General features: G+C 55.0%; 1 protein-coding gene across 17 annotated transcripts in view; it reads left to right on the top strand.

Annotated features, from left to right (window-relative positions):
- Positions 1–18,815, top strand: part of SHANK2 (SH3 and multiple ankyrin repeat domains 2) — a 459,770-nt gene that overhangs the window by 95,317 nt on the left and 345,638 nt on the right. For all 17 annotated transcript variants that reach the window (XM_088789779.1, XM_074336881.2, XM_074336891.2 and 14 more), the window contains one exon: positions 10,783–10,899. In XM_088789779.1, coding sequence (XP_088645905.1) covers positions 10,783–10,899 — 117 coding nt within the window. The remainder of the gene's footprint in view (positions 1–10,782; positions 10,900–18,815) is intronic.

Raw genomic sequence — 18,815 nt, 5'->3', positions numbered from 1 at the left:
GGTTTTAGAGCCAGGGCCAAAGTCACTTTGTTCTGAGTTCTCACCACAGTCAGATGGGGCTGAAGCGCTGGACTCAGTCAGGTGACCAAGTCAGGTGACTGAGAGCTCAGGGACGAGTCCAGAACCCCAAGGCTTCATTCATGGGGACTCTCCCACCTCTGAACGAATGCAGGCGAGGGTCCTCTGGGGAGGTGGAATTTAAGTTTTGGTTGAACTTTTCAGTACTGAGTACGTATGCATTTGCAGAGTTCTTTATTTAACCCGAACAAGATATACTGGGCGGCCTTCCCCCCGGCCCGGCCCGGCCCTGTAGGGGGCCATTACCACCAGCTCTGCGCATGTCTCCAAGGCTCTTCAAACAAAGACCAGCCCTGAGTGTGTATCTTCGTTTTCTCCTGCTGTGTGGATGCATCAGACGCTTGGTATGGGCTCTGCTCTGCGTTTGGTCTTCCCACGCGATGTGGCCTGGACATTGCGAGGTCTGCACGTACAGACGTCCGCGTCCTCCCTCCTAGCTGGTGGTTTGTGTGCAGTTATCTGTCCACCCGGGTGAGGCCCCCCCCAGCCCCCGTGGGTGCTCATTCAGCCACAGATGTCACTGGCTGTACGTGAGCACCTCCCAGGCGTGCTCAGTGTCCCTGGCACTGAGGACACAGCCGTGACCAGAAGCGCCCCTGATCCAGGAGCCCTATGTCCCAGTGGGGGAGCCACACGTCAGGGAGATAAGTGTAAAAAGCACTACAGGCTCGCACACATGTGCGTGCACATGGTTGTGTGTGTGCCCGTGCGTGTGGAGTGCACAGTGCCCTCATCTCCGTGCAGCAGGTTTACTGGGCGCACGCAGTGACCTGGTGGGCAGGAAAGGGGTGACCCTGTCCCTGGCAGGTCCTGCTCCTCTGCCCGTCTCTGCTTGTCGCTGCGCTTGGCCAAGCCTGTCCTCATGGGACGACATTGCTGAGGGTGTTGAAAGGGGCGTGTTTCAGGCTGAGCTGGCAGTGTCCCGAGGGGACCCCTGTGGCATAAGCGGCCCGTGGGGGCCATCCCAGCTCCTGAGGTGACTGACGGTGCTGATTCGGGCAGAGGGTAGCGTCCTGCATGTGAGAGTTGAGAGGGGAGCCGTGGGGCTCTGTGTGGTTGGTCAGTATTTGAAAGTCACACTCCCTGTGAGTCCTTTCTGGTCTCTGTCAGTTGGCTCACCCTGGGAGGGCCAGGCTCTCCCGGTCAGCAGGGCCTCAGACAGCAGGGCCTCAGGAGGGTAGAAAGTAGGAAAACAGTTACTCCAGCCCAGATGCAGCCGCAAGGCCCCTCAGCACAGCAGCCCCTGTGCCCCAACTTCCGAGAGCTGTCAGAGCTCAGCTGTCCCCTCGCCTCCCGGCCTCCACCAGGCAAACAGCCTTCACGGCCGCGTTGCGCCCACTTTCCTCGTCTAATGCATGTGACAGTAGTGGCTGCCCTGAGATGAGTGGCTGTGTTAGGGGGTGTGGGGGTCCTGACAGTCGCTTTCTGCAGTGCCGGCCCTCCATGATTTCCAGTCCCCGAGACCCCACGCATGGAGTGTGGATTCAGAGCGTCCCAGCCTCTCAGTCCCAGGGGCCCAGCCTTGGCTCTGCACTGGAGCTGGGACCGTTAACTAACTCCCAGGTCTCTGCCTCCTGCTGCCTTCCTCCCCCATCGGGATCCATCTGCCGCCCTCTGGTGGTGGGTCTCTTTCGCACGAGCCTGGGAAAGCCCTTTTCCTGCTCGAGAACCTCAGTTGTCCACATGGAGTGACGGCAGGCAAGTCACTGCCTCCTGAGCTTTGCTGGCTGCCTCTGCTGGCGGCCGTGACTGTCTGTGAGGTGAGGGAGGCCAGGCTCGGTGTTTGCAAAGACCGGGGGCAGTCCTGGCCTCCGAGATTATCTCCCTCCCCGTTACCGAGCCAAACGCTGCACTAGCAACCCTAGCAGGTAGGTGCCTGCTTGTCTCCATTGGAGTGAACGGGGCTCAGAGAGGGTGAATCACTTGCCCCAGGTCACCGGGCGAGCAGATGCCTGAGCTGGACGCTCCAGCTCCTCTCACACGGAAGCCTGGTGTGGGGACGGAGCCAGAGAGCAGCTTCCAGGCTCTCGGCCTCACGTGCAAAGGTGCTGGCTCGGGTAGTAGATGGCCGTCAGCTGTGACTAGTTGGCCGTCAGCTGGTACCGGTTAGCCATTGGCCACTGATATAACTGCCGTGGCTAAGCTAGCAAGTGTGGGTTGTGGAGTGCAGAGAGGCCGATTGCATTTAGCACGGTGGATTGCAGCTAGCAAGTGAGTTTGGTTGGCAGAGAAGTAGACGGCAGGTTGTGGATCGTGTGGCTCCTGCTTCCTGTGTCTCTAATCCAGCCACCAGCGAGAATAGAGTGGTATGACTCCCCTATCTATGGCTCCATGGGTGTTCCTTTTTGGCCTCACCATGTCCTGCGTTCTTGTGCAGGGAGCGGGACCAGAGACCCCGCATGACTCCTGGCTTCTGTATCTGCCTCTCAGCTTACAAACAGAAGCCACCCCTAATATGACAACACACTTGTGGCAGGAGGAAATAGAGGGCCAGGTGGGGTTTACACGCATCCACTGGGCTGGTTCCGCCTCTCCCCTTTTCTGGGTTCTGCTTTGAGAGTCTGTCCCTCTGTCTAGCACCCTAAAGTGCTAGGGACCCTGGGCACCCACAGGCAGGCCAGCCCACAGGAGGTGCAGGTGGCTGGCTGGTCGGCTGTCCTGGGCCAGGCCCAGCCTGGTGGCCCGTTCAGATCCAGCCCCGCCAGGCAACGTGCCTGGAGCGCCCCACCCCCTGCAGGCTGACTGGGGAAGAGGGCTCTTTTGAGCTCCTGTCAGCAAACTATCCTAAAAGTTGTTACTCAGATACCCTAGAATATTTTTTCTGATGGTAAAAGAAATACACGCGCAACATGGAAATCTCACAAACTGCAAGGAAGTGTAAAGAAGGAAGTAAAACCCAAATGCTTTCCCGCAGCCCGAGAACTTTGAGGATTCACTTTGCAGGTTTAGCTGCAAGTAGCTAGCTTCACGCCCACCTGTTGCATCTTCCCTGCACCTGGGCTCCCACCTGAGGGACAGTGGGTCTGGTGGTCTCAGGACTGCAGGATACTGCCGAGGGCTGAGGGCTGTGAGGCCGAGGGCTCTGGAGAGGATGGCGGCCCCAGTAAGAGGACGGGGCCAGCCCCAGTGAGAGGACAGCTGCTTGCAAAGGAGCTGGTCCCTGTTTCCATGTACCTTCATGTGCGGCTGTGCCTGTGTGATGGGCTCATGTGGGAGGTCTCACTCCCTTCCGCCCTCTGACTCTGTTTTGGGATAAGAGGCTCCATCCTAATGCTGCCAGAGTGTTCTGGCTGGGTGTTCTGCGGTCCGGTGTTGAAAACCCCCTTGGCATTACCTGCGCCACCTGAGCAAGTGACTTACCTTCTCTGAGCTTGTTTGCTAATCTCTGAAGTTGGTTGAGTGATAACTTATAGAGCTCTTGAGACAGTTAAGTGCAGCAAATCATGTGAGGCACTTACCACAGCGCCTGGCATCTAGTAAGTGTGCAAAAAATGCTGGCCACGCCCCCTTCACTGCCATTGGCGTCATCTGTCCAGTCTGGTGCTGTCACTAAGAAATGCTAGCTGACAGCCAGCAGGCACGAGACCCGTTTGCTTACAGGCCTTCATGTGCATCTCCTTTGATTCTCACAACAATTGCACGAAGGGCGTTTCATCATTCCATCTTCATTTTGTGACAGGTTGTTGTTTATTATCATTTTTAAATAAGGAAGTTTTAACCTTAAAGCTACGGACAGGCAGATGCCATCTCAGGTCAGGGAAGGTGGCCTGACTGGCCTCCTGGGCTGGGCGCGTCATGAGTGGGCCCGGAGGTGGCGTTCTTGAGGTACAGTCCATGGCGAGTCGCTGTGGCCACAGACGGCAATGGTCACCTGCATCTTTACGGACAAGGACCCCAGTGGGATCTGAGCTTCTGGGGCCCCCTGGCTTCTGTGGGAGGACCAGAGATTGGGAGCGCCCCCCACTGGCTCCTGTTGGTGCTCCAGCGCCCCCCCCCCCCACTCACACCCACCGCCAGCAGCTGAGGCCCCACGGCCCCGGCGATCAGAGCTGCAGGACGGCACCGCGTCCTGCGTGGGGGCTCTGCTCCTCAGTGACGTGGGAGGCCAGGTCTGTATCCTGTGCCCCCAGCCCCCCCGATGCACAGGCTTCCCTTGGAGAAATAAGCGAGGCCTCCTTGAGCCCTGGGCCTCCAGAGGGCGTGGGGACCACCAAGCAACTGCCTTTCTAATCAGCGCTGGCTCTTGGGGCCAAGGGCCAGGAGGGGCCAGGAGGAGGGAGGTGGGTGAGGATGCCGAGACCAAGACGGAAGAGACACCACCCTCTCCCCTTGGTCAGAGCCCGCGTTCTGCTGTAATGATGGACAAGAAACCGCTCGTGTCCAGAAACCATGTTATAAAACTGATGGCTCCATAGGGACAGTGGGCAGGGAGGGGCCGGAGCTTCTGATGCTGAGAAAGCTGTACAGTTATTGTACATCTTCTGCATTTTGCATTTCAGGCTGGACCTCACACCGTTGTTGACCCAAACTGATTGTGTTGGTTTGTTAGGGCTGCTGCAAGCAAGTCCCACAGCCCGCGTGGCATCACCAACAGGATTTACTGTCCCCAGGCCTGGAGGTGTATGTCCTTCTGCCCAGAGGCTAGGGCACCCCGGAATCTCAGACCCGGGGCGTGTAGACGGCTGTCTCCGCCCGTGTCCTCAACTGGTCGGCCCTCTGTGTGTCTCTACCGCCCAGTCTCCTCTTCCTCTAAGGACACAAGTCGTATTGGGTGAGGGTCCCACCCGTGACCTCATTTTACCTTCATCACGTCTCTAAAGCCCCGATCTCCAAATACAGTCACCTCTGGGGCACTGGGGTCACGACTCCAACACATGAATTTGGGGGCGACGCAGTTGAACTGATGACATTGATCAAAACAGAACTGCCCCTTTCTGGTTTGATCCGCAATCCACACACTCATGTTTTCCCAACTCCCCATTCGGCCGCAACAAGACCATAAACCGCCTCTGAAAACCACGGGACACGGGGCCAAGGGGGCAGCCAGCAGTGTGGGTGAAGCAAGCAAGGTGTATTTGCATGAACTTGGGCGAGAGCTTGTCTCTGTCTTGATGGGCAGCTCACTTCCTGATGAAGGTAGAGCTGAAACACTGGGAATGTTGTTTTCTAACTGGCTGTGATATTTCCAGCTCACACCATAAACACATGCTGTAGGAGACATGCCCAAGTGTGGTCTGGTCCTAGATCACTTTGCGTGTGGCGCAGATCCAAGCACAGGCATTTTTGCCCATTTTCAGTGCAGTGAGGTCTGTGTCACTCCAATTCCACTGCACAACCCCAGGGGGCGCTGTTTGGCTTGCTGTACATTTAGGCTTGTAGCTTTATTATGGCAGGTGTCCAGCAGGTGGCAGTAAAGTGCTTGAAGGAAGGAGCACCCTCTCCCCTAATTTACACCGAATTGTGCGGTTGGCTAGCGATGGGGCAGATGCTCTTCTTGGCTGGGGTGAACCCCACATCTGGCGGGAGCCATCTCCCACTGCACGTGTCCTGGAGATTTGCAGGCTGTAGAGGTGGGGTGCTGCCCCACTCGTGTGCATTTTCCAAAAGGCATCTCAGGAAAATGGTTAAGCTACATGAGTTTAAGGGGCGCTGTTTTTTCTTACAGTCCAGTTACTCTGACCGCCCCCCCCCCCCCCCCCGTCTCCCAAGGGCCAGAAATCACACCACCCTTTCCAAAAAAAAAAAGAAAAGAAAAGAAAAAAGAAAAGAAAGGAAGAAGGGCTAGCACGCCTTATCTCGGGGAGGACAGATGTCTAGCTTTGGTAAGCTTGGAGGTGTCTGTGTCAAGTCAGGAGTAATTTCTTTTTTCAAATCATAAATGACTATTTCCATTTCAAACTTACAGAGGGGTGGTGAGTGCAGAGAACTCCCATATACCCCTCACTCAGAGACCACATGTGAGTTTCGCCAGTTGTCCCAGTAACGTCCCTTTGGGTAAATGGATCCAGTTTGGGACACCGCACTGAACTCTTCCATCTGTGCGAGGTCATCTGTCTTCTCTTGATGCTCGTGGGGCCCTTTTGTAGATGACGGGCAGTCATCGGGGAGACTGTCTCTCCATGTGGGTTTGTTCCCGTTTCCTTGTGATGAGATCCAGGGTGTGCGTTTTGGCAGGAATGTAATGGAAATGATCCTGTCAGGTGGCCCTTGACTGCTGGTGTTCCCTCTCCTGTCCCCACCGTAGCTCGTTCAGCCTGTTGCTGTCTGTTGTATGCACACACGCATGAATGAATGAATGAATGAATGAATGAATGAATGAATGAATGAATTAATTAATTAATTAATTGCTACTCCCGTCCTTGCTTCTACACTTGATAGTTGGCTCTTATCAGGAAGAGCTTTCTATTATTTAGTCTTTCATTTGTTTATTGACAGCAGTGTGGCCTTGTGGTCATGGTCTGTTACCACTGTCCCCCCTTGGCCATTGGGACCCCCGTTGGGATGGCTCCTTTGTCCTCTGGACACGTCTGCATTATTTTTTGAGCACTCCCTCTGGCTTATCTTCTCTGCCTCAGCACTGGAGTACTGGAGTCGGCCCTTTCTCCAAGGAGCCTGGTTCTTTTGCATAGAGAGTGGTATTTAGGACCCAAGATCCGGGCTGTTGCTAATTCCAGGCCTGCTTGGAAGGGCGAGTTGGGGTCGTGTGTCTGCTACCAGAGAGTGGGCCCTTCTCAGCGCGGTGTCCAGGTTCTTGGCTTCTCAAGCAAAGAATTGAACAAGACGCAGAAACACAGTGGTGAAAGGACAGTCTATTAGAAAAAGTGCACTCCAAAGGGATAGGAGCGGGCCTGAGCAACAGCGTGGCTCCAAAGATGCCGACTGGCCAGGACTTGGAGTTTTTATTTTCTTTCTTTTCTAGGATGGGCTGTTCCTCTTTGGGTGCGGGGCCACTTGACTGACACCTGTGATTGACAAGAGGCTATTACCTCATTCTCTTAGACTGCACATGTTCCTTCCCAGAATTCAGTCTGTTATAATGACATTAATGAGCTTCTGGGCATATGTCTGGTGTTATAATGATGGTATAACGAGGTTGTAGCCTTTACTGTGCAGGTGTGAGTGACCAGTCTGATCTAGGTAGGTAGATAAGGGAAGAATTTGGGCGTAGAGGGAGGTCTCTGGGCGGTGTTCCCCATGGGCCATGTTGAATGTGCAGGACTGTTTGGACACCCCATTCCTGTTTCTCTCTGCCTGCGTCATTTCGCCCTGAGAGGCGTGATCCCTATAAATCTCTGTGCAGAGTTGAGGGGCAGGGGGGTCTCTCTTCTTCTGGATCTGCTTCCTGCTGAGTGTGGACATTGTTCCTGCCTTGCGGGGGTCCCCGGAACTCTCGCCCTGTCTGATCTTGAATGAGGGGTGGGGTATCTAGGTCCTCCTCGGTCAGGGTGCGCTGGGAGCCTTGCTGGGATATTAGCCATATCCCGATGGCCCCGAGATGAGGAGAGACAGGGTCTAGTTACTAGATTAAAGGTGCTGCCCCAGGAGCACGACTCAGAGTCCTGTTCAGCTTCATCTCAGGCGGCATTGATTACCCAGGAGTCAGGTCTGGAGAGAACGTTGGGCTGTAATGGTTACAGTCAGCTGGCTGAAGTCACAGGCTCCTGGGAAGTCGTTTGCAGTAGGAGCGAGAGACATTCTGTGGTTTAAGCCGGGAACAATCTTCAGTTTAGGATTAAGACACTGATTTAAAAAGCGATTAAGAGCAGGGACGAGGGAGCTAAGAAGCGAGAGAAAAAGAGACTTAACATTTGTTTAGTGGGGGCTCTCCCGTATCACGTCCACGTGCACACGCGTGTGCAGCATGTCTTCGTTTTCACTTCTCTGTGGGAAGCCGTGTGCTCAGACCGGTGCCGCCACGGCCGTCCAGTGCCCTGGCGCGGATCCCAGGTTTCCCCGGCACTGCGTTTGTGACAGCGAGAAGCCAGCTCCCACCTTCCTTCTTCTGTGTGCTTGTTGCTCAGCCCCCCTGAATGCAACCGCTTGGTCTGACGTCACCTCCTGGGCTCCCCCCACCCCACCCCCTGCGTCCCCAGTGATTGCCTATGCTTTAGCACCTGTATGCGTTTTCCGGTTTTGTTTAAACAGTAGGCATGGAGAAAGGATAGAATGGATGGAAGCCCTTCAGGCTGTCCTTTCTCAAGCTCTCTGCTCAGTTAACAACTCTAGTCCGTCTCTTCCCGTTGGTCACATTGTGACCCTTGGTGACGTATGACACCATCCCACTGACGTTAAGTAAAATCTCCTAAATGTAGATGAACTGGGGGGAGGGGACTAAGGAGTCTGGACTAATTGATAGTTCAGTGTGTTGATGGTAACGGGCCCTTCTTTCCTGACTACAGAGCAGTTCAGTTAAGCTGTGACCAAGTCTTGCCTCTGAGCGGCCCTTTGGGGAGAGCGGATTAGCCAGGAACCTCAGGAACAAAAATCCCAACTCAGCCATTTAACGGGAAAATATAAAAACATGATGCCTAGTCTCTATGTCCTGAAAGTCCAGGCGTAGTTGCAGCTTAGAGGGGCTGGAACCATTAATGACTCCTTGGCTGTGTGAGTGTGAGTGTGTGTGTGTGTGTGTGCGTGTGTGTGCGCGTGTGTGTGTGTGTGTGTGAGTGTGTGTGTGTGTGTGTGCGCGCGTGTGTGTGCGTGTGTGTGTGTGTGTGTGCGTGTGTGTGTGTGTCATACTGTCTTTGTCTCTCCCCCCCCCCCCCCCGACGCCCACCCCTTCCTTTTGCTCCCACACGTTACCTGTTGGGGGCCCTACCGGCTCTGAGGTGCTGTCATTTTCCTGCTGGCCATCTGGGGAGAAACTTTCTTTTTCTTTTTTTTACCTTTTACTTATTTTAAGTGTGTTTTTCCAGGACCCATCAGCTCCAAGTCAAGTAGTTGTCTCAATCTAGTTATGGAGGGTGCAGTTCATGGTGGCCCATGTGGGGATCGAACCGGCAACCTTGTTGTCAAGAGCACCGCACTCTAACCAACTGAGCTAACCGGCCGCCCCATAACTGCTTTCTGGATAGTTCTGACAGTGTTGCAGTCTTGGGTCTTCACTCACCCTCGGGTTCCCCTCGGGGTCCCATGGGCCTCCCCAGACCATGCCTGTGGCCAGAAGATGGACTATGCCGATTGCTGAGGCCCCTGTTGGGTGCCTGCCCGCTGCAGGAGTGGGGTGGGGGGGCCCTCTTAGACCTCTGAGAGGGGAGCCGGGCGGCCCCAAAGGAAAATGCAGGCGCTGTTGCCATAAGAAGGGGACGCTGGGGGCTGGGCAGGTACAAGCGACATTATCTGCAGTAATGACCTGCTTCATAAATTAATGAGATAATTTTACAGGAGTCATAACATTGTAAATGGATGCTCCTCAGGTTTTTCCCCCCTTAAACTAATCCAATTAATGGTTTCAATAACGTCTGTGTCCTCTGTCCTCACGATTAATTGGTGAGACGTAGCTCTTTCTCGTAGGCTGTGCCAAGGTGAGCTTCTCTCAGTCTGTCTCCATGATCAGAAACGTGGTTGTGAGCTCCTTCCGTGGGTTCTGTGCAGCCCGGCCTTGCCCGCCACAGTGGCCAGCTCCCCGCGTGGCTGATCCCTTCCCACCGGGGCTGTCGCCACTGTCGGTGTGGGAAGTGTTGGGTCGGGAAGCCCGTTCCCTGGCCTTGCATGTCTCCCTGTCCAGGTCGTTACCCCGACATGTGGACAGTGGGTCTCATGCCCTCAGTTCTGCCCATCGCTGCCTCTCCCGAGGTGCCCAGAACGGGTGGGTGGACAGGCAGGGGTCAGTCAGATATTCCTTGCTGCCCAGGGCCAGGTGTGGCCCCAGCGCGGAGCAGCATGCGCTGGCCATCTGCTGGAGCTGGACCGCAGCAGCCTGTCACCGCCTTGCCCGCTGAGAGCGGGTGGGCAGGGCTGTCCTGGCGCTGCGCGTCATGTGGGGTCCTTTGGGTCTCTTGTCCCACGTGATTCTCATAAGCACCTGCAAGGAGTGGGGTTCCATGTACACATAAAGACAGGCTCTGAGCGTAAGTTCTGGAACATGGGTCCAGATCGGTTTGGCCCTTGAGCCCTGTAGGTTCGTACATCACACACATCACCCCTCGAAGGGCTCGGAGAGGGGACAGTGCACTGGGGTCTGCTCCCTGCCTGCCTCGGGTGGGTTACGTCTTAAAGCATTGGGGGCTGCCCCCTGCCCTGACGAGGACAGCTGGGGTCTCCCTGGACTCAGTGGGGGTGTGTACCCCTCCTGCTGTTCTCACTCCTCTTCCTGGGGGAGGAGCTGGGAACAAGCCAGGATGGAGATGGAGCATCCAGTTTGCGTTTTGTGGGGCTCTCTGCTGACATGGAAAAGATGCCTGACTCTGGTCTCGGGTCCAATGGGTGGAAGGAAAGTGAGGTCCCTCCATAGACCCCTTGATGAACAGCTGAGCACATGTCCTCAAGCCTGGCACAAGCCCCCCGCCCCCACCCCCAGCCCCCGAGGGGACTCTGGCGTCCCCCTTGAGGCTCTGGGTGAGGTGGCGATGTGTTTGGGGCCCTGGCCCAGCACGGCGGGAGGGCTGGTGGGTGCCCCGTGGGGTTCCAGGTCGCAGCTGAGCGCCAGGTGGAGCTTGTGGGTCCCCAGTGGCGCCTGGGTCACAGCGTGGCTTCCTGTGTCAGGCCTGCAGGTACGGACACGTGCAGCACCTGGAGCATCTGCTGTTCTACGGGGCCGACATGGGGGCCCAGAACGCCTCAGGGAACACCGCCCTGCACATCTGCGCCCTCTACAACCAGGTGAGTGTCTTGGGCACGCTGCTGGGTGGGGCGGGCGGCTGGTGTGTCCTTGGAGCTCGAGGGCACGGTCAGTCCTGGACATCGCTGCTGAAGGCGTCCTCGGCCCCTTCTTTCTTTTATTCTCTGTCTCTCATTTCCAGGAACTCACGTTTGGAGGGTGGTGAGGTGTGGACACCAGCTATACTGAGCAGAAGGAGGTGGGGAGGTTGCACCGCCCGGAGATCACAGATTAGGGTGTTTGATGGGGTGGGGGCCCAAGCTGGGTGCACTTTGCTTGCCCTCTCTCTGCCATCAGCATTATCTTCCCAGTCCAAAGCGATGATTCTGTCTCTTTGGGTGAATTCTCCAGCCTTTGCCTAAACCCAGGTCCTTTCCCTGCCCACTCCATGGTCCCTCTGCAGCCCAGGACCCTCCAGCCACTCGGAAGTCCTCTTGGCTTCTAGCTATTAAACCCTCCTGGATTCTTTGCCATGGAAAACTCCTACACATCCTTCTAGACCCAATTCAGAAATCCCACCCTCAGGAGTCAGGCTTTCCCTTCATGAGCACCTGACAGACTTAGCTGTATTTTCCACTCTTCAGGGCTCTGCAAGTCAGCCCGGGACCAGGCCATAATTACGCCTCGTCCATTTCCCTGCTGGCATCCCCCGCCGCTTTGGGCCCCCCTTCTCAGGAGCATAGACTGACATCTTTCAGGGTCGCCGTGTGCCTGGCACAGGAGAGCAGCTCAGCCAGATGGGGTTGGGGTAGCATTTCAGCTGGGCGTCAAGCAGTATTTGGGGGGCTGCTGGCTTCCTCTTCGTGGAAGCACACCCACGCGATTGCGCGCAGCTGGGGCGCGAGCTGGCCCCACGGCATTCGGGCGTGAGTGGCTCCGTGAGCGCGGATACATTTTGAGCAGCTGCCCCAGGAAAACACGCTTTGTGAGGCTTGGCTGTGTCTGGTAAAACATCTGTGCCAACACGTGCGTCTTAATTACTGCCTGAGAGGAGAAAAACAGTCCTTAATTTCCCCCGTAGATTTCAAGCATATTTTATCATGAAAAAAAGAACAACAGAATAAAGATGTTTTCTGTCACTTGAAATAATTGTGGACAAGATGGTCCTTGAAAGTGTTCTTGGTTTTTCGTAATTAGAAAAGGTTAAAACCATTTTGGTCGTCTGTGTGCTGAGTTGTTAATGGGACTGGGTTTGACTCGTGTCACTCTGCCAGCTCCATGTCTGTCCCCACCCGCCTCTTGCCTGCCAGCTCCAGGAAACCCCCTCCCCCATGAGCCTTAGGTTAGAAGAGGGGTCAGCAAACGCTTCCTGTAAAGGGTCACACAGAGTTTGTCACGGCCATTCCACTCTGCCGTTGACAATACGTAGGTGAATGAGCGTGGCTGTGTGCCAATAAAACTTTATTTACAAAACGGGCAGTGGGCCAATTCAGTCTGTGGGCCATAGTTTGCCAAGCCTGGGCATAAAGGCTGCATCTATTCCCTCTCTAGACCTAAGTTTTAGATAAAGTCCCCACTGCAGGGCTGAACCACCAGTGTGCCGGGGGGCCTCTGTGCATGAGAGCTGGGATTTGGGGGCCCAGGTTCTGGGATCATTGGGGCAGCTCCATCTCTAGGGTGCATGACCCTTCTGTGCAGCACAGGAAGAAATGCCTTAGGGGGCACCACCTGTGTTGACTCCTGCCTTGTTTTACCTCCAGTGGGCCAATGTGGAGGGTCAAAGGCTTGGGGCTTATGGGCCCCACAGCCCCTTGACACCCTGTCCAGTTGGGAGCTCAGCGAGTGGTCTGAGCTCCAGCTTCGTGAGTCCCTCGTGCCCCTCCCTGGAACCCTAGAGTGGTCTTTGTTCTCACTCAGGCCCTCCCCTCACGGTTGGGGGTGTCACTGATGCAGTGACAGAAGCCCATCTAGAAGGTGTCTTGGTGTGATACAGACGCACGTCCTCCAGGCGCTCGTGCTGGCTGTCTGGGAGGGATGGCGGTCCCAGCCTTCATCTAGCACGCCTGCACGTCCTACCCAACCCCAGGCTCTGTCCCCCCTGTCACCAGTGTATGGAGCTCCTCGCTGTGCCTGTTTCCTCTTCTCTATACATATGTGATGGTGTGGCTGCATCAGGCCAGGCTCAGTGCACACAAGACAGACCACTCTGCAATTCTAAGCAGAAAGGGGTATAATACAGGCCATTCTGGAGAATAATGTTGAAAAATAGGCTGTCCCAGGGGTGGGGGCTTAGTGCCTTTGAGTCAGGACAGGATTTGTGGCAGACTATATTTCATTTGGTTTAAATCATTACCTTGCTCTGCTGTCTTGGGCAGCCTACTGTTTCTCTGAGGCTCTGAATTCCCTCATTGGTAACGTGGGGATAATTATACCTGACTAAGCTATGAGGCTTAAAGTGGGAAACAAACATAGGGTATGCCTGGCACACAGTAGGTGCTTAGTAAAAAGTGGCTATAATGGTGGCGGTGATGGTGGTAATGGTGGTGATGATGATGGCGGTGATGATGGTAATGATGGTGGTGATGGTGGTGATGGTGGTGATGGTGGTGGTGATGGTGGTGATGGTGGTGGTGATGGTGATGGTGATGATGGTGGTGGTGATGGTGGTGGTGATGGTGGTGGTGGTGGTGATGGTGGTGGTGATGGTGGTGGTGATGGTGGTGATGATGGTGGTGATGGTGGTGATGGTGGTGATGGTGGTGATGGTGATGATGGCGATGGTGATCATGATGGTGGTGATGGTGGTGATGATGGTGGTGGTGATGGTGGTGGTGATGGTGGTGGTGGTGGTGGTGATGGTGGTGGTGATGGTGGTGGTGGTGGTGATGGTAATGATGGCGATGGTGATCATGATGGTGGTGATCATGATGGTGGTGATGATGGTGGTGGTGATGGTGGTGGTGATGGTGGTGGTGGTGGTGGTGATGGTGGTGGTGGTGGTGGTGGTGATGGTGATCTGTTGGTGATGGTAATGGTGATGATGGTGGTGGTGATGGTGGTGATGGTGGTGGTGATGGTGGTGATGGTGGTGATGATGGTGGTGATGGTGGTGATGGTGGTGATGGTGATGATGGCGATGGTGATCATGATGGTGGTGATGGTGGTGATGATGGTGATGGTGGTGATGGTGGTGATGGTGATGGTGGTGATGGTGATGATGGTGGTGATGGTGATCTGTTGGTGATGGTACTGCTGCTGCTAATTTGCCTTACCAGGCCTCACTTTATTAAATCTAAACACATCCAGGCTTATGGATTGATGTGTGTGTTTTATCAATTTTAGGCAGGCTGCATGTGCACATTTCTAATAAAACACACCATGATCAGAATATCTCTCCTTCTCTTATGAAATCAACTAATTAGGGCTCTGATTGTAAGCAGCAAATTGTGTCTAAGCTGCCACCTCCCTCAGCCTCCTGCTGGCTTTCCAGGAGCCCCAGAGGGATGATGGTGTTTGTTTTTCTGTCTTGGATAATGAAAGAAGGGAGGGAGTTTTAAATCCCTAGGCCAGGCTGATTTGTCTGGAAGACAAAAGGTAAGCCCTGCTTTTCTGGAGCAGTTAAGAAGAGATGGGCTTCCTTCGGTTTGTGTCTTGTGCCCTTTGTGGTGTCCCATGCAGTAGTCGTCAGCTCAGCGACTGCCTCCCCGGGCTGTCACTGGGTGATACTCCTCCGTGCGTCTTGCTGGATGGAAGGCGTCCACACCCTCTTTCCCCAGAGATCCCCCAATGGGCCTCTGGTGGCCACTGTTGGTTGTCATTCCTGACGCAGGTCAGGAGATCGAGGCTTGGCCCAGAGGAGCTCAGCTAGTAAGTGGAAAGCTGAGCTTCCAACCCGTCCTCCCGTTCTTGTCCTCGAGGCTTCAGGACACATCCCTATACCCCCTGGATTGGGGTGGGGATGGGGCTCCACCAGGCACCCGTCAGGCCAGGGTGCTGTGTGCCCAGCACGGGCGAGCTGTGGTCTTTAGGGGAGGGCTGGTGACATTAATGTCCCACCTCGACACTTTACCGTTTCACTAATCTCATGCCCTTAGCTTCTCTGAGGTTTGTATCTGCCTCGACAGGCTCGTTTCAAAGGATAATTTAAACTGGAAATGAGTTCCTGACATAACTTGGAGTATTTAGTAATTCACGTCTGTGCCATTTTAGCGAAGATCACCTCAGTGCTTGGGAAAGGAAAGCACTGGGTGGGACTGGGCCATCGGAATGAAAGCCCTGGCTGCAATGTTGACTTGGTAGTTTTGGGCACGCCCGCCACCTGCATCTGTCCCCATGTCGCTCAGCCTCGGTGGCATCTTCTCCTGGGGTCCCTGCCCCATACTTCTGGTGTCCAGATTCTCCCATGCAGTGACGTCAGGCAGGCCTGTGTCCTTCGCTACTTTCTAGAAAACTCCAGTGACCCTCAGCAAGTATTGAGTAACCTCCCCTGAGCTCTGGCAGTGCTGTCCAGTCATGGTTGACATCCCACATGGAGACTCCAGGGGGCTCCTCCCCATGGTGCAGAGACACCGTCTCCGGGGCTCCAGCTGAGACCTGGGCCACCTCCTGTTTCTCCGGTCCCTCTTGTCCCAGGCCTGTCATCTCCCTCTGTCCCCTCCACCACTCCCATCCTCACCCAGGTCACTGGCATCTTTCCCCAGACGGCTGCGTCCACTGTCCAGTGGTCTCCTTCCTCCAGTCTTTCTTCCCTCGAATCCACTTTCCGCTGAACAGGTCCTCGCAGCTCAGTTTGTGTTCCCCTGTGACGAGAAACCCCTTCCCAGGAACCCAGAGGTCCTGGTCCCCATCCAGCTTGTCTCCTCCTCCTCCTCGCCCCACTTCCTGCAGCCCAGCCCCAGGGCCTTTGCACTTGCTCCCTCTGCTGGGAATGCCTCCCTGGATTGTCACAGGGCTCTTTCTGGTTGGTGAGGTCACTCCCTCCGGGAGGCCTTCCTTGGCCACCTGTCCTCACTCTCTCCATTCCATGATCCTCTCCTATCGTTTGCATGGTGTTGTGTGTCCCCAGGGGCTAGGACGGTACCTGGCTTGGTCTGTGCTCAATGTCGATCCCTCGCGTGCATGAATGAATACGCTTTCTGGCTCTGTGTCCTCACGTATAAATGCAAATGATGATACTTGGGCTCCTGCAGGGGGTGGTGACCCAGAGGGATGGTATGCCTTGGTCGGGCCTTGAAAATGCTCCTCACAAAATGCTTGGGGAGGGGATGAGGGTACTTTTGTTAAGGGAAATGTCTCCTAAAAGTCACACGGAGAAGATACTTGGCAGTGAAATGATATCCCTGTGTTGTGGTGCTCAAGAAACCTGACATGAATGTTGCTTTTATTTCTGCACTTGATGGACTTAAAAGGACACAGACGCAGCTCCGCGTGCCATATAAGAAGGTACAGTGCAGAAAGAGCCCTGGGCAGGGCAGCTGGCAGCCGCGCAAGGCAGCCGTTAGGCTCCTCTTCGGAGCCCTTCTGGGTCCCAACTCGCCCTTTTTGTCCCCTTCTGAAGCTGCAGTTTTACACTGAGCCCTGCCCAGGACTCTGCTTCCTGACCTGTGCAATGAGCCTCCTGCCAGCCCTCAGCAGGGACGCTCTGAGGGTAACTCAGCAGGAACAGGCAGATGTTTTCTGAACTGCAAAGCACACGTGCGTGTGCAAACACGTACACAGACACACATGTACACAACTCACACACACAGACATGCACATAGCCCTCACAGACACACATGTACACAACTCACACACACACAGACATGCACATAGCCCCCACAGACACATGTGCACAGCACACGTACACCCACATACATGTACACACACACACACACACACACACACACAGCCCAGGTGTAATTGTTGCTAAGCTAGGTGAACCACCTGCTCTGTAATTGGGAAGTACCTGTCTAGAACATGATTTCACCAGGATCTCTGGGAAATATTAGAGTGACAGAGCATGTGTCTCCGGGGTTGGTTGTTATTGACTCAGAGTAATCCCTTTGTGGGTGAGTGAGGATTTTTTCTGAGCTCCTGGCTGGGTTCCACCTGGGAGGGTGTAACTGGCTGTGCCTGGAGAGGATTTATTCTCGCTTTTATAGGATATAAATGTCCTTTAGGATGGGAATGTTCAGTGAAAGTGCCTCGTGGGCAATCTGGAGCATTTACAAGGAATTGCAGAGGCGGGGTTCCAGGCCCCACCCCCCACCCCCCCAGGGCTCCTGTGTTCTGATTGGCCCAAGTGCTCCCTGCTGCTGGGAATGGACAGCTGATTCTCCCTGGCTGCTCACTCCCTGGGCGGGGCACACAGGGCCAAGTGCAAATTCAGTGCATGGTCAGGCCCCTGGGACAGATGTCCCCTGAGCCCCTGGTGGGGTCCCCTCTACTTGCTGTCCCAGGGGATTTGCTCTCTCTTCTCTCTTACCTGTACCCCTGTGCCCACATGGTTACTTGCAGAAACTCCCCCCTTCCTCCTAGCCCTGTGAGCCCGTCTCTGCCTGAGTTCTCTCAAATACCACGTCCTTTTGTTTTTGTTTCTCCCCACAAACTTTTTCCTCACTGAGCCTGATAATGTTGTTGTTTTAGTTAATTTAATCAATTTACTTAGGGTTGTAAGTAACAGGACCCAAGCGGGAGTCATTCAGAGGGAGTGGGAGAATGCTGGGGTGGGCTCTGGAAGCCAGGGCTGTGGTAGGGGGTCTTGGGCAGGACCAGAAAGCTCAGGGGCTGGTGTTCTAATAAAACTTTATTTATAAAAATCAGCGGAACCTGATTTGGCCCATGGGCTGTAGTTTGAGAGTCTGGAATAAAGAGACAAGTCTTGGATGGGGTCCTCACCTGCCTCTTGCCCAGGTGTGTGGCTTCAGGCTGGGTTTCTAGGGCTTGTCACCATGTGAATGAATCCCGGGGGTCTTTTAACAAAAATCCTGGGTTTACTTGTACCCCAGAATGAAAGATGTGTTTGCTGAGCATTGTTATATCTTTTTAAATTTTCTTAAACTGCTGTGGTCCTCAAAGCATCACATGAATGCAGTTCATGGACAAAATGGAGACCGTGTAGAGAGCAGTGTCAGATTTCCGCGGTTCCCTCCCCTAAGCCGTCATGTGTGTCCTCTGCCATCGTTTATATCACCACACGTGTTCTCACACCCCCACAGCTTTGATTCTAACACGGCGGGGCTCCCGGCCTGTGTTTTCTCTGCTTGCTGTCTCTCACCCAACCTTCCTCTCCCAGGTCTCCCCACGTCATCACACGGAGGATGCCCTCTCTGCTGCCGGAGTCCCACTGCTCCCCATTTCTCTAGGGACACCCCCTCTCCACCCCGTAGCGGTCCACAGAGGGCAGCCGCCATCCAGGCCTCAGACCCGGCCTGATGCCACGCACACACCTAAGCACCGGGTGACATTTACACAGGGACTGAAGTCGGCCATGGGGTGCAGCTGGGGCCCTAGGGACCCGACAGCCTGAGGACACAGAGGCTGGTAGTCTTTGTCACAGAACTCACATGTACCCCCACCCGTGGCCACGTGGTTTAGATGCAGCCACACCCTCTCAGGTACCATCCTGACTGCAGCTCAGAGAACCAGGGGCCTCGGCCTCGGCTTCCGTTTGCTCTGGCTCCCTCATTAATATCATCCTCACGCAGTGGAGGCCTCAGCTGGACGCCTGACCCACATCACGGGGATTGGGACAGCCCCCGCTGGCTGCTGAGAGCTCACTCTGTCCGCCAGATCTGACGGGCTCTTGGATTGGGGTCAGAGTTGTGGGAGGGTGACCTGCTAGTGCGGCCCGCTCTCTCTCTGTTCCTCTCTCGGTCTCTGTCTGTCTGCGTCTCTGTCTCCCTCTCTCTCTCTCTCTCTCTCTCTCTGTATCTCTCTGTCTCCGTGTCTCTCTGTCTCTTCTCAGTCTCTGTCTCTATGTCTCTGTCTCCCTCTCCGT

The sequence above is a fragment of the Rhinolophus sinicus genome, chromosome 14 (assembly GCF_057876585.1).
Source record: "Rhinolophus sinicus isolate RSI-liver-muscle chromosome 14, RSI-T2T, whole genome shotgun sequence".
Taxonomy (NCBI): domain Eukaryota; kingdom Metazoa; phylum Chordata; class Mammalia; order Chiroptera; family Rhinolophidae; genus Rhinolophus; species Rhinolophus sinicus.
This window is presented reverse-complemented; position numbering and strand designations above follow the sequence as displayed.